General features: G+C 34.5%; 1 protein-coding gene across 2 annotated transcripts in view; it reads right to left on the bottom strand.

Moving 5' to 3' along the window:
- Nucleotides 1-16,472, bottom strand: part of TRPM7 (transient receptor potential cation channel subfamily M member 7) — a 110,204-nt gene that overhangs the window by 29,471 nt on the left and 64,261 nt on the right. For both annotated transcript variants that reach the window (XM_082452981.1, XM_082452982.1), the window contains 7 exons: nt 15,301-15,429; nt 13,534-13,812; nt 7,418-7,592; nt 5,396-5,522; nt 4,130-4,314; nt 2,993-3,125; nt 1,423-2,138 (listed from right to left, as the gene is read on the bottom strand). In XM_082452981.1, coding sequence (XP_082309107.1) covers nt 1,423-2,138; nt 2,993-3,125; nt 4,130-4,314; nt 5,396-5,522; nt 7,418-7,592; nt 13,534-13,812; nt 15,301-15,429 — 1,744 coding nt within the window. The remainder of the gene's footprint in view (nt 1-1,422; nt 2,139-2,992; nt 3,126-4,129; nt 4,315-5,395; nt 5,523-7,417; nt 7,593-13,533; nt 13,813-15,300; nt 15,430-16,472) is intronic.

Here is a 16,472-nt window from a genome sequence, read left to right as displayed (position 1 = left end):
ATTCAAACTTGAAGAGACAGAGGGCCTTCTTCAAACCTTGGAACATTCTGGTTATGTCCACGAACAACCCAAGTTGTTTTCTAAGAATTCTTTGTTAAATACTTTTATCTTTAATAATCTAAGAGGAAGGCTGTTAGAACACTATATTCTACAAATATTTGGGGCTTAGCTAGCTCTACAAAGCATTCCCTCTTCACCTTTTCCTTCCACGTGGCATAATGTCAACATTTAAATAACAAAACATCATCATTAAAAACAAAACAAATAAAACCTTAAACATACAAACCACAATATTAGTTCTTTCTTTTTGCCTTCACTGCCAAGCTTTTAAGAGTCGCCCCCCCAGTCACTCTCTACATTCACTCCTCCCATTTGTACTTTATTTCACTATAATCAGGCTTCTTCCTCTATCACATCCTTCACTGAAACAGTTTTCACCAATGTTATTAACATGTTATCATTGCCAAAATAAATATATTTTCAGTCCTTATTTTACTTGAGGTGAGGTATAAGAATGAATCACTCCTGGGCTTCCCTGGTGGCGCAGTGGTTGAGAATCTGCCTGCCAATGCAGGCGACACGGGTTCGAGCCCTGGTCTGGGAAGATCCCACATGCCGCAGAGCAACTAGGCCCGTGAGCCACAACTACTGAGCCTGCGCGTCTGGAGCCTGTGCTCTGCAGCGGGAGAGGCCGCGATAGTGAGAGGCCCACGCACCGCGATGAAGAGCGGCCCCCGCTTGCCACAACTAGAGAAAGCCCTCGCACAGAAACGAAGACCCAACACAGCCAAAAATAAATAAATAAATACAAATTAAAAAAAAAAAAAGAATGAATCATTCCTTTCTGAAGTGATCTCTGGGTATATACTCTCTGGGTATATAAATGGGTTGACCACAAATACTCATTTTCCAAGTAGAGTCTTGGCTTTCCCTATTATCCTAATGTAAATATTAGTAACACACCCTTTCACTCTCAAAAGTGTACTGGTTTGGATGAAAAACTGTATGGTCAGCCTATTTATAAAACACTGCTCTTTTCCAGTTACTTCTAGCCTCCTCTATACCTTTGTCTTGCAACACTTACAAATCACTCAAGTTCTTTCAACAAAAGTTGATCAAATTCAAGAGACTATGCTTAAATTCAAAAGACGGAGTCCAAATAAGTTTTCCATACAATTGTTATTATAGTAAGTTGCACCAAAGAGGTATGTGCTAATATAACTAGTATAGCCCAATTCAACCTACTTCCCTGACTTCTGACTCCTTAAAAAATTTTTAGAACTATACTCTATGAAAAGGTAGTCCACTTGTCACACAAGTACATGATTTCAATAATTAGCAATTTATTTTTATTTCTAAGGTGATAATTATAATTAAAAAATAAATAATGCTGATGTACAAGTATCAGTTTGCCAAACTTACCTACAAATGCTCCAAATTCTACATTATCTCCTTCTGCAGCTTTAGAACAAACAGTTTCTTGATCTTTGGTTATAGTTTCCAAGTGGCTTTTGCAACTTGGCTGGGATGGTGTACTAACAAAAAATTTGGTTGGTGGGGATGATACATGTGGTATGCTATTAGATGAACTGCCTGATTTTTGATTTTTACTAAACATTTTTAAGGTTTCTACTCCATGTTGTCTCTGTCGCAGTTCTGGAGGAGAGACAGCACTTGGGAATAAGGCACCACAAGAGGAACCAGCCTCTGGAAAATTGAATTCTTTTCTCTGGGGTATTACAGGTAAATCCTGACCAGATATGTTAGATTGGGAATCTTTTTCATCTTTCATAAAAATATTACAAAGAAAAGGATTATTACTTTCAAGACCACCTTGAGGAAGAGAGGAGCTAAGTGTATTTACAACACTGTGCTTTTTCCACACAGAAGGTCTTACAGGACCATCATCAATAAGGTTTTGAGCTAAATGTTTGGAAATGCTCAATTCTCGTGTGATTTCATTGTGAACTTTGCTAGCTTCTGAAGCTTTCTGGGCAGTGAGTGTTTTTAATGTATCTACAGTCAGGGCTGAAAGATCTTGCAAATGGCCAATTTGAGAATCTAATGATTGTAATGATCTTTTGATATAGTTGACGCGATCTCCAACTTCTTTAATCTGAATGGACATCTGTTCCACTCTGTAAGGGAAACACAGGAGTTTTACAAATGTTAAAAATTAATGGTTTTGAAATATCCGCCTGCCAATGCAGGGGACACGGGTTCGATCCCTGGTCAGGTAACTAAGATCCCACGTGCTGTGGGGCAACTAAGCCCGCGTGCTGCAACTACTGAGCCCACAAGCTCTGGAGCCCACGCGCCACGACTAGAGAGCCCACGCACCACAACAACTGAGCCCGCACACTCTGGAGCCTGCACGCCCCGGAGCCCACACGCCCCAACTAGAAAGAAGCCCACATGCCACAACTAGGCAGAAGCCTGCACACTGCAAAGAAGAGTCCCCGTGCCGCAACTAAGACCCAACACGGCCAAAAATAAATAAATAAATAAATAATTTAAAAAAGAAGGATCAAGTGCTAATCCTATTATAATAAAAATATAAGATTTTAAAACACACTTTTGTACCATAGCTATTTATTCCCCCATCAGAGTAACACAAAACTGTGTATTCAGCTACATACACATAAACTACTATTACCATTATTGTACCTACACAAATACCATATACTTTTAGAACGTAGCAAAACTAACGGAAAGAAACATGTTTTAAAACAATTAAGACAGTTTAACTTTTCTCCACCAACTCTTTTCTGCTCTCTGTAACAAGGGTCAAAAAACAATTAAGAGACTGACTTACTGACTTACATGAAGTCTTAGAAGTAAAGAACTGAACTGTCTCCCAATATATTATGTAAAACCATTACTAAACTTACTTGTTTGACAAACATAAATTGAACAATGACCATGTGTGAGAGACATAACTAACAGAACCCACTCTGACATAAAATCAGTTAAAATTAAAGGGTTTCTGAACCTTTCAAAAGTGACACGAATTCTCTCTTCACTCCCAGAATGGAATTTGTCATCTTTTTCATTAAAATACATCTCAACACACTGCTCTTCAAAATCATGAAGTTTCTTTTGATCTTCTTCTGTTAAAAAAAGTTCTAAGGAGGGAAAAGAAAAAAAAAATCAACAGAGACATCGAGAAAAACTTTAGCTCATGAGTTTTATGTTATTTAGAGTTCATAAGGCTATGTAAATCATCTGCAATTTTTTTTCTCTTTTTACTGGTGTGTTTCTAAAGCCCTAAACAAGTATTTCTACTTCTTTCTTCACTCACAGTGTGATGCTGGAAGAATAGTTTCCAGTACTTCCTCCTTTTCCTATAAAATACCCTTCCCCATCTCTCTCTCACACCTCTCCTTCGCATACCTAGGTAGAAGAATATAAGAAATGATTTGGTAGAATAAAAAGCCACTGTAAAAGTTTAGGCAGAGTTTATTACGTCTCACGTAGTATACAGAATGTACTAAAAGTGTTATTGTTTACACAGCAGTCAAAATGGTTTGTAGAACAGCAAGTGTTATTATGGTTTACACTAGCATTTTAACAAAACCGAACTGAGATGCCATACCAAAAAGGAAGTTTAATACTAAATTTACTTTTATAGATAACCATATTGCACTTTAAATTCTTTTACTTTTAGGCAAATTCAACAAAAGCCTTTACAATAACATTAACCAGTTAAGTCTTCTGAACAAAATTAATACTTAGCTTTCAGGGACTTCCCTGGTGGCTCAATGGTTAAGAATCTGTCTGCCAATGCAGGGGACACAGGTTCAAGCCCTGGTCCGGGAAGATCCCACATGCCGCGGAGCAACTAAGCCCGTGCGCCACAACTACTGAGCCTGCACTCTAGAGCCCGCGTGCCGAGAGCCTGTGCTCCACAACAAGAGAAGCCACCACAATGAGAAGCCCGCGCACCGCAACAAAGAGTAGCCCCACTTCACCGCAACTAGAGAAAGCCCATGTGCAGCAACGAAGACCCAATGCAGCCAAAGATAAATAAATAAATAAATTTATTTATTTAAAAAAAATACTTAGCTTTCAGTGTAATACTGATAAGTGATAAAATAAAAACATTTGCCTTAATATATTTTACACTTACTTGGTCCAGCCGAAGTCTTGTCTTTTTTTCTTCTTTTACATATGCAGCAAAACAGAGAAACTATATGGCTGAGAATGATAAGTGGTGGAGGCAGAACTGGTTTCTCATGATAAGCCATAATAAAATGATAACGTTGGTACTTCCATACAATATTGGAAATTGCCTTCACTTGTAAATACACATTGCTTGAATAACAAAGAATAAAAATAAACAAACTTAGCTAATCACATTTTAAAGTTTTAAATACTAAAATTTTATTGTAATTCTGCTCTAAACAAGGATTCTAAGAAGTACCCCACCATAAACAAGACTAAAAGGCAAATGCGAAACTGGAAAAAAATACATGCAATAGTATAAGGCAAAGTTTGATATTGTTGAGGGTCTTAATTATAAACTCCCAGAAAAATCGGCAGAAAATATGATTTTAAGCTTTTAAAATTATATATAAATGACAAAAACAGAAGAAAATATTCAACCTGAGTAGTAACAAAATAAGTGCAAATAAAAACAAGACTCTTATGTACTGTCAAATTAGCAACCATTAAAAAGATAATACCTACTGTTAGCAGAGATTTGGAGACACAGGCCTATTTTGACTTAAATAGAAGAAGTCCAAAATATACATATATTGAATAGTTCTACTTTTAGGAAAACACTCTAAGGAAATACATAAGGATTAATAAAAAATTTAACCACAATGTGGTTTTGGGGAACAAAAAATTATAAACAATCGAATGGAGCAATATAACATATTGGCTTAAAAATTACAGTCTATATCATGGAATACGAGGTAGTCATTAAAAAACTGGAGAGGGATATTTATTAATGTAGGATAATATTCATGTTTTGCTTAGTTAAAAACAGTATACAGAATATAAGAACATTATTTTTGAAAAGAAAAAGTGGTTCATATATATAAAAGATAAAAAGGATGTATACCAAAATACTAAGAATGGGATTACTGAAGAATTTTCTATTTGCCTTTCTGTTTTGTATACTGCATGTGTATTCCCTGGCCACCTTGTAATAAATACCAAATAAAGATAAAATTTATAAAAAAACTGCATGTTGAAAGACAGGGTCTCAAATTTAGAATTAATTTGATTTTGAAAATGCATGCTTTCTTATTTGTAATTTTCAAAAATAATTTTTAGTAGTTTAAGCCTCAATAAAATCTTTATATTTTAAATTTTGTATAGTTCCTTCAAAAAGAGAACTATATATTAAATGATCTCATTACAATAAGCAACCAAATAAAATTCTTACTTGAAAAATGCAATAAGAAGATTGACCATAATGATATACTGTACAAAGAGGTAGACTGCTTGAAGAAATGGAGTCAACCATGTCCCAGGACCACAGATTTCAGTGATACTGGAATCCTTTGCACAAACTTGAGAAAGAAAAAAAAAAAAATTAAAACAGTAATTTACCAGTTACTGCTTCTAGTCAATATTTGTGTAGGTTTGTTTGAAGGAAGTTTTGATTATGTACATATCTGTTTCACAGATTCTAGCAAAAGCTTCTGGGCAGGCAGCCATACAAACACCAACTTAACAGTATTCCAAAAGAGAAGAATTTTGTGAAGGATGTGGGTACTATTCTACGACTCTACTCCATACAAGGAAGTGTATTTCTGTATTATGTCTACCCTCCAAGGTAGGGTTTAGCCAGAGGAGCATTAAGAAGAATAAAACTCCCAGATTCAGCCACACATTTCTATAAGAAAAATAACTGAACCAGAAAAGAGTATGATAAACTCATAGTAAATTTACAAACATAATGATTACTGACTTTAGCTTATTAGGCCACAAAGGAGGGTTGAAGGAATGGTTAAAGTGCCTCTTAAATATACAATGATTAGATCTGAATTCCTTGCATTTCATTGCCTCCATCTGGAATGTTTCTGAAGCCATAACACAGCTGAATTAAGGAAGGGAAGAGCTTTAATACCCACCACAGAGTTATGAGGAATAAAGTAAAATAAATTCAAGTAGGGCCAGGATTTGAATTAAATAATCTCGAACTAGTGACAAGTTTTATACAAATCTTTATAATACACTTAGCACCTGGTGTTTTGTAAGCATTTAAAAAATATACATCATTGAAATTCTCATCATGGCTGTATCACTCCTTTCACATAAAATGGTTTTACGAGCAAACTGATGCATAAGGTCCTTTCACTCCTAAAAAATTTTATGAATCTATTTCCACTCTATTCAGATTAGTATGATGAAGCAAATACCCAAGAAAGAGAATGCAGGAGAGTGAAAAACTATATCCAATGCGTTATAACTAAACTAGAGCCACATAAGAAAAAGCAGACGATAAAAACCTGGAAATGACACTAAACAGGAAGCCATTAAACACAAAATTTTACCAGGCTGGTAAAACCTCACTGTTTTAACCAACATCTCATAACAACTGATGACTACTATGTGACCATCCCCTGATCTAATCACCTATAAATAGGTGGGTAAGGACAAACACAGAATGGGGGTGATGGAGGAGTAAAGTTAAGATGCGAGAGAGAGAGCAAGAGAGAACATGAGCAAACTAACAAAATAAAGATTCTATAACTCAATGTGAAGGTCAGAAGAACATCCTTTAAAGTTGGCAGTATCAACTATGTTCACAAGTTATCTAGCCTTTCTAACTAAAACAATAGAATAGCTTTATGCAGAGAATGTATTCAGGGTTGAATTTTACAATTCAAGAGTATATACAATCCAACTAATCAATGTAATTCCATTACCCCTGCCCTGTTTAGAGACAGGCAGACTGAAGCCAATTAGAGCTAATGAGATTAAAAAACCGGTTCAAGAGAAGGCATCTGGGAAAGGGACTTTTTCCCCTGAAGAGAACCAATGGAAAACAGTGTCTCCTTCCTCCTGTTGCTTGTGACAGAGTCTTACAATTGTAAAGGAAAACCTGTATGAATCAGACACTTATTACAGAGGACTGGGATGAAAAAGAATGTGTCCTTAGCATGAATTAACCAATCCCAAAGACCACTCTACCTCTGAACTTTGTTATGTGAGCTAATATATGTCCTTACTGTGTAAGCCAGTTTAGGCCAGATTCCATTAATTACAGCTAAAAAAAATTCTGAAATACTTTTTTTCAATTAATTTTTGTTATGTTTCTTCTGGGATTAACTAATGTATCGTGGGAGGACTTAGGTTGGTAACAGTTTGATTTGTGAAAATTTGTAATATTACTATAATGCAATTTTGACTTTGAAATATGAAATAACCAAAAGATATATTTGTACACATAAATCCTTACCATCAATTTCATATGCATAAACTTCACCAAAAATCATCCAGTATGGATGAAAAACTATGTCTTTAGCAAGAGTCCAAGATGGTGCTTCGCGAGGATAAAGTATTGCCTTTCTGGGAACACCAAAACTAAGTAATACAAGAGCCATAATCACTACAATGTAGAACATATTGGCCACCTGTTAAAAAATGAACACTGTTAAAATACATGGGAATTTAAACACAAAGACAATTCTTCATCTTAAAAAACAGTTTCTAATGTTCCAATAGATAACTTGAATCTTTGAGTTTCTTTTTATTCCTAGCATTAGCATTCAGGAAACCTCATCACTACATAAACCTTAACATCAAGGAAATTATGTAAAAACTGATCTGTAACATCAGATAAGTCATAGGCATCTTCTACATAATGAACCATATCACAGGCTCAAACTGGAGTCTGCCTATCTCATGTCCATGAAGATTTTAAAGAAGTATAGACATAAGGGGCAGATTCAGGGAACCAATTTCCATGAGAGTTCTTTCCTAAAACTGTTCTGTTCTTATACAGGAGGTGCAAACTATCTTTTCTACCTTCCTTTGATAGTACCTTTTGCCCACTTCACAAAAGAAAGGCATTCTTCTCACCCATCCTGAACCCTACCATGGTGCCTTGTCTCCTGGGCTGTGAAAACCTCCTAGGAGGTAAATAAAACAACAAACTGAATTATCAGTATGGGTGTTGAAAAAATAAGTGATACCCGTATCTGGTTAACAAATTCTTTTGCAAGTCACGTAGTTTGCAATTCTTTAATTTCAGCAAAATTGAAAAAGAGCCTAGCTGAGCTATCACATAATGAATCATTAAAAAACAATTTTTATTGCTAAATCACAATGTGAATTTTGACATCATTACTCAGGAATTCAAAGAATTAAGTGAAATGCTATAATGAAACTTTAATTTCTATCCACTTATTTATGTGTACAAGTGTTCAGCACTTACATCTAAGAAAGTGAATGTAGTGTCACTCTAGCAATATGTAATAATATTCATCCACAAATAATAATCTAAGGGGAAAATCCCATGGAGATCAAGAGACTACATTTACAATAAATCTGTACTTTAATCTACTATGAACTAACAATAATTGCAGTACTAAATCAATCTAAAAGAAGTTACTAAGACATTTTCATATGTTTTGAACAAGTATATAGTGAGAGTAGAAATGGAAGGCAGGACTGTGAGAAGTAAAGAGGACAGTAAGTCTAGACTAGATGGAGAAATTATAAAATATTTATTTATATATAATCATTTAGTCTTGATCCTTTACCTTTAAAATTGTTAGATCTGCCAAAACATTTTTTTTTTAGTTAAGTTAGAGTTGAGTCCCTGTGACTTACAATAAAAAAATCCCATAACCCCCCAAGATTCAGTTTTTTTCTTTGTAAAATGGTTAAATAACGCCTTATTTGACCACTTAAGAGAACTACTAAGAGAATATATGTTTTCAATAAACAAAATCTTGGGATAAAAGATTTTTAAAAGGCAAATAATTCATCAAAACATTATTCATGGCATTTGCTGTAATTTGGAATCCAAATTAAGTAAAGAAAAAGCCCAACTCAAAAATTCAAATCAAAACCCAAACCTGAAATATTCTAAAATTATTCAAGGTCTGTTGGCTGATGATTCAGAGGTCTCTGGATTTCATACCTTTCGCATAAAGCCTATTTGACAATCTTCCTTATATTTGATCTAAATTTTAACTAATTAAAATATCTGAATATTCCATTTCTTATATCTAAAATGAGGGTTCCTAGCTTGAATGTATAGGTATATGGAGTGAGTAGGACGAGTTCAGCATTTACCATGTAATTTTCATTAGTCTGATCTCTATTAAAGATGTCAAATGTGAAGATTTCTTCTACTTTAATCTTTCATATCTTTATGAAAGATATGAAGCTGTTTTCTCTGATTAGAAATTCCCTGCTCAAGAAAAATTCCTACCTATTTTCTAAACTTTTTTCAAATACCATATTCCTTGTGAAAGCTTTCAGTCTTCACAAAACAGTTTACCATATCTTTCTCTATCTGCTCACATGCTTGTCTTATATACTAGACTGTGAATTCCATGAGGATCTGGACCATGTCTTATTCATCTTTGTAGTCTCAGCGTAGTATAATGCATAGCATATAACAGATACCCAATGATTAAAAAATGTTAAGTTACTCTAGGAATCTACTACATACTATAAAATTCACCTTCTTTATTCATTAAAGGTATACGTTAATGAAGGATTTCTTATACTCTGCAGCATCTACTTTAAGCAGATAATTAGAACAGTAACCATCTGAGAGCACTGAAGGAGGTAGAAAGGGAAGATGGCACTAGGAGAAAAAAGATAATGATATGATAAATAAATGGCTGACAAAGGGAAAGACATAATCCTGGTGGAGGGTGGTTCTAAAGAAGATCAAAGGTAAAGAAGAAAATGAAATATATATTTCAGCTCCCTATAATTGGGATGGGAGAACCAGTGGGAGTGTTGGGAGTACATTAGAGGTAAGATTCAGATGGAAATCCAGACAGCTCCACTTTCTCTTGGCTTCCTTACTTTTCCCATCTCCATCTGTTATTAAGATTGTTCACTTTTATACTTCCTGCACCTCCCATTTACTGTATATCACCATTAAATTAACCCAATAACACTAAGTCACTAAATAATCTGGTAGACAATGAGAGCTAGAGCGGTTTTTTGCCCTAAAACGTTAGGCTAAAACCAGTTCCTCCCCCAAAACCTTAACTCCCCTAACTTTTCCTGGAAATACCATTACTTCATGAAAGAATGCAAAATGGATGAATAATAAGTACTTCTTTGATGTGACAAATAATAAACCAGTAATTCTTAACTGGGGAGAGTAGGATACACTCTCCTAGAGGGAAAATGTGTAGTGTGGAAAATCAAATATAATAATGAAATTTTGTATTCAAAAAATGTAAAAACTTTGTCTTCATGATGCAAAGCAATGCTGATAATCCTGTGAGCTAGTGGGGCTACTTAAAAGATAAATTTAATCTAGAAGACCAATTTTAAAAAGAACTGAGAAACAGCATACACATAATGAGCCCATTTCGATAAAACTATTATATACATTTATTCGTGTGAAGTTTGACACAAATAAACACATGTATTCATATATATGTCTTGAAGGATGGAAAGGTATACATCAAACTGTTAATACTGGATGTCTCTGGAGGGTAGTTTGTCTGCACTTGCTAAAATTTTTTACAATGAATAGTAATTTTAGAATAAGGAAAGAGAAGTTACTTTCACAAAAGCAACAGAAGCATAATAGAGTTTGCCTTTTTCAACTGAAAACTGAAAGTAATTTATGGCAGGAATAGGCCCAAATTTATGGCAGGAGTAGGCCCAGTACATTTTAGATTTTTTTCAGCTCAGTGCATAAAAAATTGCACATTAAACCTGACATGTATTTAAAAAACAAAACCTGCCAGTTGGTTAAGCCTATGGGAGAGAGCAAAATATTGGGCATATTATATCAGGAAAAGATTAGATGTTCTGGATATAAATTTTAAAAACAGTCGGGATCAGTAAAGATAGAAGGAAAGAGGTACCTAAAGACATAAACCACTGACAGTATTTGTTTAGTTAGCATTATCTTGCAAAGTGCATTAATAAGGGACAAGATTAGTGTGGTGGGTTGGAATTGAGCATGAGGAACCCTTGTGAGACTTTTTCAGACTGCCCCACTGGTTGAAAATCATCATAATGAACAATCTGACTAGCTGCTTTCAATATCCATACACTGAAAAGTCACTCCAAGATGATAAGGAAAGACAGAGAAATGTCAACCTACTTCTTTTATGGTAAAGAAAAATAAAAATTTGGGGGAAAAACTCTTCAATGGTTTCCCCTATATTTTTCTTCTCTAAAGTCCTAGTTTTCAATGTTCTATATACTCCAAGCTACTACGCCCTGTCTATCCAATTTGCTAACAAACTATACCTTATCACAAAAAAATTTCCAGTCAGGCTGTTCCCTTTTACTCCCATCTCTCTCAAGCTTTCGAAGAATGGCTCAGATTCCATTGCTTTAACAAAAACCTCCACAAACTTCTCTCTTTCCATGAATCCCTATATCCCCTACTCATTAACTTAATCAATAAACCACACTGATAGTTTACTAATATCTCATATAATTTCCTAAAATACTTTATGTAGGATAGGCTCCTCAAGCTAGATTATGCAACTGTTAAAAATAACTACAGGACTGATAAAGTCAAAAAAGAGAAACGTGGTTTCACAAAGTTCAGGGACAATATCCTAATAACCAATCTGCATTGTCTTGCATAGCAGTGAGAATATAATAAACATTAAAAACTACTTGGTGAACAATTACAGTTTTTTAAATTTATAATCTGCTGCTAAGGATATAAAAATAAGAGAAAAAAATCTTAACTACCAACCTATGAAAATACAACTAATGTTCAGTGTTTTTATGTTGTTTTTTTCCTACTTGAAATGGCTTTATCCACCCAACCAACAAATATTTAGTAAGGAGAAATCTCCTATGTGACAGGGACTGTGATAAGTATTGAGATACTACAGATATAAAGGTGACCAACACCAGACAAGGTTCCTACTCCAAGGAATTTAAAGTCTAGAGGAGAATATAAATAATCCAATAAGAATGTAGTTTAAAATACAGTTAGACACAGATAAATATTCTGAAGGGAAAAACATGGGTCCCATAAAATTATACAGCAAATAAACTTGATCTAGTTGAAAAAGATCAAAAAAGCTTCCTTGAAAAAAAAACATGTTGAAGCCAAGATCTGGAGGACAAAACTAAGTTAATTAATGAAAAAAGCTAAGGATATGAGTGTAGATGAGGGTGATCATTTTACGCAGAAAGAACATGAGCTATTCTTGGTTCTCTGATAGGGGCTGTGTTAAATGAAAAAGACAAAGGTTTGTGTGACTAGAACACAAATAAGAGGTCAAAAATGGTAAGAGGTGAGACTCAAGAAAGCAAGGAAGATGTTACTACTGGAGGAAACTAGGTAAAGAGTACACAGAATCGCTCTGTGTTATTTCTTACAACTGCATGTTACTCTGTAACTATCTCAAAATTTAAAGGGAGGGAGGGAGAGAAGAAGGGAAGGAGGGAGGAAGAAAGGAAGGAAAGCAACAGTCAAACTGGGCAAGGCTTATGGGTTTCATTAAGTACACTGATTTCTAGCAGTAATGCAAAATCATTAAAAGATTTTTTTAAGAAGGAGAACTGACATACTCAGATTTGCATTTTGAAATATTACTCTAGCTATAATATAGATTGAAGACAGGCCAGAGTGCTTGTGAGTAAACAGATTACTATACTACTGCCAGTGCCAGATGATGACAGATTGGGTTTAGGGTAGTGGTAGTAAAGATGAAAAGAAACTCATAGATTGGAGCTAGCAAGTTCATATTTTTCAAATAGCCCTAGCAAGTAACATTTAAAAATTAAAGTATTTCAAGAGAAAACAAATAAAATAAGCTTTCCTAACTTTATCCCATCAAATATTTTCTTCAAAAGTTAATATCCTGGGCTTTCCTGGTAGCACAGTGGTTAAGAATCCGCCTGCCAATGCAGGGGACACAGGTTAGAGCCCTGGTCCAGGAAGATCCCACATGCCACGGAGCAATGAAGCCTGTGAGCCACAACTACTAAGCCTGCACTCTAGAGCCCGCGAGCCACAACCACTGAGCCCACGTGCCACAACTACTGAAGCCCGCGCCTAGAGCCCGTGCTCTGCAACAAGAGAAGCCACCGCAATGAGAAGCCCACGCACTGTAACAAAGAGTAGCCCCCGCTCACAGCAACTAGAGAAAGATGACGCACAGCAACAAAGACCCAACTCAGCCATAAATAAATAAATAAATAAATAAATAAATAAATAAATTTATTTTTTAAAAAGCTAATATCCTTAGGAATGGGTCTATTTGCAATATGAGGCAAATAAACATGAACTATCATTCTCTGGTTCAAGTAAAACTACATTAATAACATATTTTTATGATTTTAAGAAAAAATATCAATAAACCCATGAGTATTATCAGACACCTCTCAACTTACCATTTTTCCAATCATCATTACATAAGGTCCTGCCTGTTGATTTACAGCTAGAAAATCTAGCAAACGCACATACCAAAATATTATGTTAAGACAGTAAATTAATCTTCCAGCCACAAAAACATGATTATCATATGCATTCTCAAAGTTCCATTTTGCTCCAAATCTTAGTCCAAATCCAATGAAGAAAGAAATTATGGCAATTGTATCACTGATATTGAAGTAATCACTAAACCACACTTTAATCTTCTGGCTTATTTTTCCAGCTTCAGACATAAAGATCTACAGGTTTAAACAAAAAAAAAAAAGTTTCATCACTTTCTTCCCATTAAAACATATACCAGAATTCAATTATACTGTCATAGCAGAATTTTATATATCATTTAATATTTCAAAGTATTTTGACTGTCTTGGCATTTGATCACCAAAACAATTCAATAAAATATCAAAGACAGATACTTCTTATCCTCATTCTCTATATATAGGGGAAAAAAAAGAAAAAAAAAGACCCACAAATAAATGACCTGCTCAACCAAGGTCATCCAACTAAGACACTGAAAATTCTGGATTAGAACACAATTCTCTAGACTTGGAATGTGAGATACTTGTCAAAAGTTGTTTTATTTTTCACTGAAACAACACTAGGATATCCAGGTAGGATCTTCCAAAGGTGCCTTATTTGCAGAAAGTAAACAACTCAATGGTTTAAGTAGCTATACTTAGCTCTTTAATATAAAAAATATTTTAAATTTTTTGTGGGGAATGGTAATACATTTACAGCTTCAAAATCATAGTGTATCAAAAGCAAATAGTGAAAAGTCTCCCTTCCACTCTTCACCCCTAGCCAACTAATTCTCCTTCCCACTACAGGCAATCACTTTTATTACTATCTAATAAATCCTTGCAGAACAGTTTTATGAATAAAAAAATTATTTGCAACTTGCTTTCACAATTTAACAACTTAATTTCTTCAAACATGTTAGTAAAACAACAGATTTCATAAACATATGGGCCGTGGCACTCAAAGGCATTTAAAATGCATAAGCTATTAAATTCCTATTATACCTAAGTGGGAGGGAAGTACAATGCCTTCTATCTATTTTTGCAATTTCATGTATTCTCTAAATGTAAAGTAGAGACATGAAATAATTCATATGTATTTAAATAACTGTGTTATAAAACAACATTTATATAGGTACTAGATTAAACAGAAAGTATAAAAAATTTTTAAAAACCTTTTTTTCCAAAATCAGGATATTAGAAAATTTAGTTTTAATCTGAAAACTCTGATAGACACAGGGACAGAGGGATCTAAATCTAAACGATAATTCAATGGGCAATACAGTACACTTTAGAGCAGTATAACCTAAGAGCAAAGTAAGAATATACTTATAATTTATCTACCTGATTGGCTATATGTATATTTAATACTTTTTGAGAATGGCAAAGAACATAAACATGAATGTTGAGAAAATAAAACAAAAACAAATCTATTATTTGAGACAAATCATTATCTTTGTAATTGTGACAAAGTTAACAACACAATCTCTATTCTATGGCCATCACTTTTAGAACAGCAAAACCAAACAATCTATACTTCAGTAACATCATCACCTACTGGGTGATGTAGGTGGGTATATGAATATACCCACCTACATCATGGTTATGTGTGTGGGTATGAATAACACATACCCACACACATAACCAAAATAAAACATAACATCCTCCATATATACACCAAGTTACTGGTAGGAAAAACTAAAGACATACCTCACGGACTTTCTCAATAGCATAGGTAAAAATATAAGCAATAACAATCCATTCTTGAACTGAAGGTAACTGTTCCATTTGTACAAGAACCACAAATGTATAAAGCATCAGAAATCCTAAGTATGCCAACTAATAAAAAAAGAAAATACAAGATATGAATAAAATTTATTATAAAATACAATTTCTTTACTATGAAAATTTCCAAGCATACACAAAAAAAGAGACGAAATGAGACCCTGTGAAGTATCTCCCTTCAATCATTAAAAAAGTTTCAGAAGTAACTCTTCTTCCATGCAGACATTGCATTTATCAATCAACCATTTATAAATGGTCCCCAAGGTAAAAATGTGTTATTCTAGACTTTAGTTGACTTTTTAGTACTTCTCATAGGAAGAATTTTATAATACCAGGTTTATGTTCTCAGTATAGTCCACATAATTTCACTTATATTATACCTCAGGTATCATACTATAGAACTTCATCACCATCATCAAGAAACACATACTACGTGGCTCCTCCTTCCCCCGACCACGTAGTATTCCTAAGAAAGACAACTGGTATTGGATTAGCCAAAAAGTTCCTTCGGTTTTTAAGTAAAAATAAAAGACACATTTTTCATTTTCACCAAGAACTTTATTGAACAACATATTCACCCTTTTGTTCTACTACCTTCTGACATTTTTCAGGCCACTTCATAATTCCATCTTCCCAAAATTTTTATATTTTTGAGCAAAGAACTGTTCCAGATGCCTTTTACAGTCTTCCAGGGAATGGAATTTTTTTCCATTAGGAGAAGTTTGCAAAGACCAAAATAAATGGAAATCCGAATGTGCAATGTCTGGTGAATACAGCAGATGCATGAGAACTACTCAGCCAAGCCATAACAGTTCTTGCCTGGTCGTCAAAGAAACATGAGGTCTTGGGGTATCCTGATGGAAGATTATGCATTTTCTGTTGAGTAATTCCAGAAGCTTTTCATTGAGTGCTGCTTTCAGTTGGTCTAACTGGGAGCAGTACTTGTTGGAATTAATTGTTTGGTTTTCTGGAAGGAGTTCATAATAGAGGACTCCCTTCCAATCCCACCATATACACAACATCACCTTCTTCGGATGAAGATCGGCCTTTGGTGTGGTAGGTGGTGGTTCATTTCACTTGCCCCATGATCTTTTCCA

Source organism: Balaenoptera physalus (assembly GCF_965194825.1).
Source record: "Balaenoptera physalus genome assembly, chromosome: 2".
NCBI lineage: Eukaryota > Metazoa > Chordata > Mammalia > Artiodactyla > Balaenopteridae > Balaenoptera > Balaenoptera physalus.
The sequence above is the reverse complement of the archived record's forward strand: the minus strand, read 5'-3'. Positions and strand labels throughout refer to the sequence as shown.